This window comes from Bos indicus x Bos taurus, chromosome 11, assembly GCF_003369695.1.
Source record: "Bos indicus x Bos taurus breed Angus x Brahman F1 hybrid chromosome 11, Bos_hybrid_MaternalHap_v2.0, whole genome shotgun sequence".
Classification (NCBI taxonomy): domain Eukaryota; kingdom Metazoa; phylum Chordata; class Mammalia; order Artiodactyla; family Bovidae; genus Bos; species Bos indicus x Bos taurus.
The window spans coordinates 13,485,505-13,491,829 of record NC_040086.1 but is presented as its reverse complement, the minus strand read 5'-3'; the positions used below and the strand labels follow the sequence as shown (position 1 = coordinate 13,491,829).

Genomic DNA, 6,325 nt, shown 5'->3' with positions numbered 1-6,325 from the left:
TTTCCAGGGCTGGGACTTTCTGTTATTTGAACCCCTGTTTCCTGAGGACACCCCAGAATTTCATATCCAGTGGAGCAGATGTTCCCTCCACCCCACACATCCACCTGTACCCCCAGGAAGAAAATGAGAGTGGCCTGTTCCCAGGCAGCATTTTATTCTAATGAAGCTGGGGTGCCCTCTCTACTGAAGGCCGCTTCCCCTGACCCCTGGGAAGAGAGGAGACGCAGAAGAGGAGGCCCAGGAAACAAGGCAGAGGAGCTGGGCAAACAGACTGGGACCTGGGGAGGAGCACCCAGCAAGTGATGGGTAGGGAGAAGCACGTGGATACTGGTCTAGGTCTGCAGAGACACGTTTCCATCCAGCCTCTGACCTGAACCAGTCAAGCCTATCCCAGGGAGGAAGGGGCTCAGGTCTCAGAGGATAAGGATGAAGGGGACCATGGGTAGATGGCATGAATAGGGCCTACCAAGAGCAGAGCTCTCCCACTGAGAACACTTAGGAAGGCAACTGGGAATTCTGGGGTATCAACTGGAAACACCCTGAGTCTCGGTCTCCGGAGAATCTCTGGGGTGGTCGTACACAAATTTCACACAGTAAAGCTAAGGCTTCTCCAAAGGGACGGACCCCTCCAGGGTGCTGCCCCAGATGCTGTATCCTAGTCCATCTCACTGGAGCAGTGCAAACTTATTCTCTCCACCCTCACCTCTGCATTTCAACCCAAGATATCCTTTCCACTTCATCTGCCTTTGAAGCTGAAGTGGAAAGGATATCCACTCTGGGGCCAGAGAATTCCCAGCCAAGGTAGATGGACTCTGGGATGCCTTCAGGACAACTTTAAAGTATGAAAAATTAAGGTTCAAAATCACCTTGGAGGACAAAGGAGAGAGGAGCATTTCCTTGAATTCAATGAGCTTTGGAGCTTAAAGTGCTGGCATAGGGGCCAGTCCGGTCATGGTTCTGATGGTTTATAGGACCGCTTACAGATAAAAAGAAATGTATTGTCACAGGAGGCATCGTTCCATGACCGCAGTAAGGACGTCTTTAGGGTGACACAGTGTTCGTTGTTCCCAACGTTGTTGGGTTCTCCTGGAATCCAGAACCTACCGAAGGGAAAAACAAAGCAAAATGCATTGCCAGTGAGTGAATGAGAGACTTCAACCCCAGTTTCGGTCTGGGGTGGTAGGGTTGCAAATTTTTCCATGCCTGAGAGGAAAGGGACTGGTTATCCGTCAACCTCTGAGCCTATAATCTCCCCCCAACTTAGGGACACCCCAGCCCACCCACTCTCAAGGCCCTATAGGAACCCACGGTGCAAAGACCTAGATTTAGAATGAGGTCCCTGCCAAAGCTGAGTGGATGGCCATGCTGCCAAACCCCAGCCAATCAGTGGCAGAGATCAGCTAGATCTCTGGTCAATGTTCCTGCTGATCAAGGACAGGAAGGATGGCAAACTTTGCGGTCAGTGGGACTCTCCCCCGACTCTTCGTGCCCTGGACCCAGCCCAAGAAAGCAGCCTGGGACAGCGGGTTCTCAGGACTTACTTCTCACTCTGGACCTTGTTGTACGGAGTGCCATCCACCCAGTGCCAGTCCCCCTCGCTCCCTGCTTTGGTCAGGCCGATCCAGTAGGGAAGTCCACCTGCTGTCCTGTAGAGGAACTCCTACAGGAAGACAGTAGGCAGAGATGAGGCGTCAGAGCATCTGTCTCTCTGGGCGTCTTCACCCATCCTCAGCCACAGCCCCTGAACCCACAGACACAGGGTTGGGACTCCATCCTGACTCTGACTCTGACCCGCTCTGCTGGCCCACTTAAGATGAAAGGAGCTTGTTTAATATTCTGTAGAGGACTGTTTAATATTCAGGTAGAGGACTTCTTGGGTTAGATGGTATCATTAACGCTATTCACAAATATTTCTATTTTTCTGGGCACATGGAAAGGTTTTACTATACTGCCCTCTCTGAAGCTACAAATACTGCATCGTTTTTTTGGCCAACGAAATTGTTGTTTCCAGGCTTTAAGAGCCAACATACAATGTACCACGTTCCCTTTTCTTACCTCAGCAATTGTGGAAACGTATGTTGATATGAAATCTCCTCTGGCCTAAGCCCTTAAGTAGCCACAATGAGCAAAACTCCTTGCTGGCCCTTGTTGGACATGTAGTGTGTAAGTGAGAAGTAATCATGAAGAATTACTGATTTTGGGGAATATTTGTCATTGAAGCATCATATTGCCCATCCTGCCTGATACAGCTACCAATATACCCCCTTCCTAGCGCCCACGGGAGAGCACTCACCTGTTCACGCTCTGAGGTCACTGAGGTCAGGTGGGAGTCCCTCGATATACAGATCTGCTGGGCACTGTACCAGGTCTTCGAGATTTTAGAAAAGTAATAGAAGTGCCCCCCGAAGTACTTCCAGCCTTGGGAAACCACCTGGAGAATGTCCTCTGGGAACAAGGGTGAAATGTGAATGCTGGTGTTCCTGCTTTCTCTGGTGCTGGCTGGGTGGGAGTATATGAGCAGGATCCCAGAAACAGAGTGAATAGGGCTGGGCTCTGGGGTCCTTTGGTCCTTGGGTAGGAGCTTGGGGACACTCCCTCAGATCCTGAAAGTCTGAGATTGGTAGAGTCTCTGGGCTCAGAGAGGGGAGAGTGAGAGAGGATGAATCAAGAAACTGTCTCTCCATTGACCATCACAAGTATCTGAGCCCCTGAGCTCTAAGCAGGAACTGCTGGAAAGTGGTGAGGTTTGGACCCAGAGAAACTCCCTAATGTCTTCATATTCTGTGGCTTGGTGTGGGAGCCCTGGCTGGTCCCTGGTCCCGTCTCTCCTGAACAGCCCCCAAGTCCTCCCCAACTCCAGTGCTGAGCCCTCTCTTCTTAACTTTCCAGCCATGCCCATGCTTTCCTCCACACACACCAGCCCAATGGCATCATGCCTGAGGCTAATAAGGTCCCACAGGCCACTGACCAACTTGCAACACTCTTTTCTGAGTCACTTACTTTGCTGTTGAAGCAATTTGCTGATACTCTCCAAACCACTCTGGAGTTCCCGGACCTTTGCATTTAAAGCACTGGCTTTATCCAAATCTTGTTTTAGCTCTGGGATTTGGGCATTTAACTCATCAACTGCTTTCCAACTACTTGTCAGCACCTGCAGCTGTGCACTGGCTTCCTTCAAGCCTGTTTCCAACCTCCGGATCTGAGAACTTATGCGATCCAAGCTGGCGTTCACCATCCGGACCTGAATGCCAACTGCCACCAGGCCACCTCTGTTCCTCTTGATCTCAGAACTCAGGGAGCTGATGTTGTCCACACGACCTTTCAGCAACTGGGCGTTGGTCTTGACATCTGATATTGTGCCCATAAACCAGGGATCTGAATTTGAGGAAGTCAAGAGGTCAGCTGCAGGGACCCTCAGGGACTAGAGTGGGGTGTTGCCAGGGTGAGGAAAGGAAGGGGAGGCAAGGTATGGGCTCAAGCTTCCCAAGGACCCAGCCCAAGGAGCAGTTACCTACCCTCTATTCGGTCATAATGTATTTATTCAACAAACATAGAATGGACACCTTCCATGTGCCAGGGACGCTGATAGATGCAGATCATGCAAAGATTGGTAAATCATGGGATCTCTGTTTGAGGCTCTCATAGGTAAGCAGAAGAGGGGATTAGAATCCAGTCCTATATTTCCTTTGCATGTTCAGGGCACATTTGGTAAAGAGATGCCTTCAGTCACCCCCTTGTCATCCTTCTCACATCACTCTGGGCCCCATCACTTGACTCCCAGCCCTCTCTTTCCAGAGACCCCCACAGTGCCCATCAGCTAGAGAAGCACCGTCCCCGCCATGACTGCCCATAGGTCCCTCATGGCCATCAGAGGGGCCAGCCATGCAGACTTCTTGTCTGGAAGTGATTTCTTCTCCAGAGAAAACGAGAAGGGAGAATTATGAAACCACTTCTCCCCTTCCCTTGTCCTACCCGCTGTCACTGTCTGCTCAGGCTACAGGCTCAGGCCACAGAAGACACCAAATGTATACCAGTGGACTCAAAGCAGGGGGGATTCTACTCAGAGCCTCTAAGTCCAAGTCCAAATGTGTCCTGGGGCCTTGAAAGGAGAAGACAGATGTTCCCTCTGTCTGCTATCTGGAGACCTAATGAGAGGAAGAAGCTTCTACCAGCAGCAGAGGCCAATTGGGCTTGGCAAAGCAGGAAGAAGAAGAAAGATAAGTCACACATCCAGTGAAGAAGTAGGGTATCTCCCTTGGCATGATCTTTGTGGGAGCAGGAGAGTGAAGAGAGCATGAAAGGGCCCTGTGAGGTTGGGGGAGCTGTTCCCTAAGCCTAGCCTGGCCTAGTCAGTTGGGGATGAAGCTACAGTTGGGACCCCACCCCTCATGGGGTCAGCAATCATTATGCCCACTTTTGGGGGTTCCCCACAAGGCTCTGAATCAAAGGGACACAGAGCTCGGAGAGGAAGGAGAAAACTGACCCAGGATGAAGATGGGATGAGCACTTCCTGGGAGGAAAGAGCACACCCTTGTGCACAGGCATGCTGACCCCAGTCAGGAACATCTCCCCGGAACTGGAAAGGAAGGAGAAGCAGTTGGTCTTACTGCGGACTCTCTGACTGCACATGGAAAGAGGGGGAAGGGAGACACATGGAAAAGCCAGAGGGAGGAGAGCCCACCAGAGAAGGGAAGGATCCCTGGCCTTGGGGAAAGACCGAGCCCAGATCAAAGCTGGGGACTTACAGAGAATGGCCTGCAGCAGGACAGAGGTGATCGTGACCAGCATCAGGAAGACGACCACAGCGCGGACCGTGAGGAGTCTCCCCAGAACCTGGGACGGACATGTCTTGGGAGGAGGGTCTGCAGGAAGCAGAGGAGAGCGTTTGGTGAAGGAGAAGCCAACTGCAAGCTTGGCCACAGAGCCCTAAGCAGGCTCTGAGCAGAGGCTGACACTTGCCTGGGGGCCAGAGGGAGACGTTCTGCTTGTCCACCGTGAAGTGCGCATCGAGGACCTCGCTGTCGGCAGTCTTCATCCTGCACGCTCACCCTGGTGGCACAGGTGCTCCCAGCCAGCTGTCTCTCCAAAGACCTTTTATCTAGACGAAAAGGGAAATGACCCACGGAGTTCATTGTGTCATCCCAAAGTTCCCCATTCCTGGCTTAGGTGCCTTGTCTGTCCTAGGCTGCAGCTTGGTCCGCTCCTCAGAAGTCTGACTTTTCAAGAAGAGACCATCATTTTCTCTGGGAATCTGTTACATGGACATTTTAACCATCTTGTCCTCAGGCTAAGCTTTCTCTCTTATAAGACGGCCCTCATCCATCATCCATCCAGCCACCTTTCACCTCACAAATACATGTTGAGTGCCTTCGGTGTATCAGGCACTGTACCAGGACTGAGCCACGGAGCTGAATAACTCATGGCCCTTACACTCAAACAGTTCACCCATCTTCATCCTGTGTCATTTTCCTCCTTCCCCTCTGAGTTCTGTTTCCCTCTGATTCTGCCTAGTAGAAAAAAAAGTGAAAGTGTCAGTTACTCAGTCACGTCCAACTCTTTGGGACCCCACGGACAGTAGGCTGCCGGGCTCCTCTGTCCACGGAATTCTCCAGGCAAGAACACTGGAGTGGATTGCCATTCCCTGCTCCAGGGATCTTCCTGATGCAGAGATCAAACCCCGGTCTCCTGCACTGCAGGCAGATTCTTTACTGTCTCTGCCACCAGGGAAGCCAGAAAAGAAAGACCTGAGCAAATAAATGACAATACGTCCCCTGAGCTCAGTGGTAAAGAATCTGCCTGCAATGCAAGAGACACCAGGGATGTGGGTTGATCACTGGGTCAGGGAGATCCCCAGGAGGAGGGCGTGGCAACTCACTCCAATGTTCTTGCCTGGAGAATCCCATGGACAGAGGAGCCTGGAGGGCTGTGGTCCATTGCATCACAAAGAGTCGGACACAAATGAACATGCATGCACACACAGGGTGATTAATTTAATGATAGAAGAATGTGCACAAGTCAAAGGGAGTACAGAGACTGGAGTCATGGTAAGAAGTTCCAAGTAGAGAGATTAGCATATTCGGAAGTATGGTGTGCCTGGTGAGTTGTAAGTGGTTTGGCACTGTTAGAGTGTAAAGTATATGACTAGAGTGGGGAGGGCATGCGCTAAGGGAGCACTTGGAGTCAGATCATAAAGACCCTTTTGGGTCATGTTAAGGAGCTTTAACTCTGGCTTCTGGGTGATGTGGAGCCAGTGAAGGACTTTAGGCAGTAGAGAGACAAGGACAGGAACATTGAAGAAAGATCACTCTTATCACGGTTAGAAGCA

At 51.3% G+C, this 6,325-nt stretch overlaps 1 protein-coding gene across 1 annotated transcript; it reads right to left on the bottom strand.

The window, feature by feature from the left end:
• Positions 1 to 405: 405 nt before the first annotated feature.
• On the bottom strand, positions 406 to 5,035 carry CD207 (CD207 molecule). The gene is made up of 6 exons (XM_027554389.1): positions 4,960 to 5,035; positions 4,746 to 4,862; positions 3,001 to 3,375; positions 2,294 to 2,445; positions 1,542 to 1,660; positions 406 to 1,100 (listed from the first exon to the last, which is right to left on the bottom strand). Exons 1-6 carry the CDS (start codon positions 5,033 to 5,035, stop codon positions 950 to 952), a joined length of 990 nt encoding a protein of 329 aa, XP_027410190.1. The 3' UTR covers positions 406 to 949.
• Positions 5,036 to 6,325: the final 1,290 nt, after the last annotated feature.

What these genes read in the sequence shown, in the direction of transcription:
- CD207 (XM_027554389.1), bottom strand. Translation starts at nt 5,035, where the DNA reads ATGAAGACTGCCGACAGCGAGGTCCTCGATGCGCACTTCACGGTGGAC. An exon ending in CCTGCTGCAGGCCATTCTCT is followed by an intron (nt 3,376 to 4,745) that starts GTAAGTCCCCAG and finishes CCTCAAATTCAG; the next exon opens with ATCCCTGGTTTATGGGCACA. An exon ending in TGACCTCAGAGCGTGAACAG is followed by an intron (nt 1,661 to 2,293) that starts GTGAGTGCTCTC and finishes GTCTTCCTGTAG; the next exon opens with GAGTTCCTCTACAGGACAGC.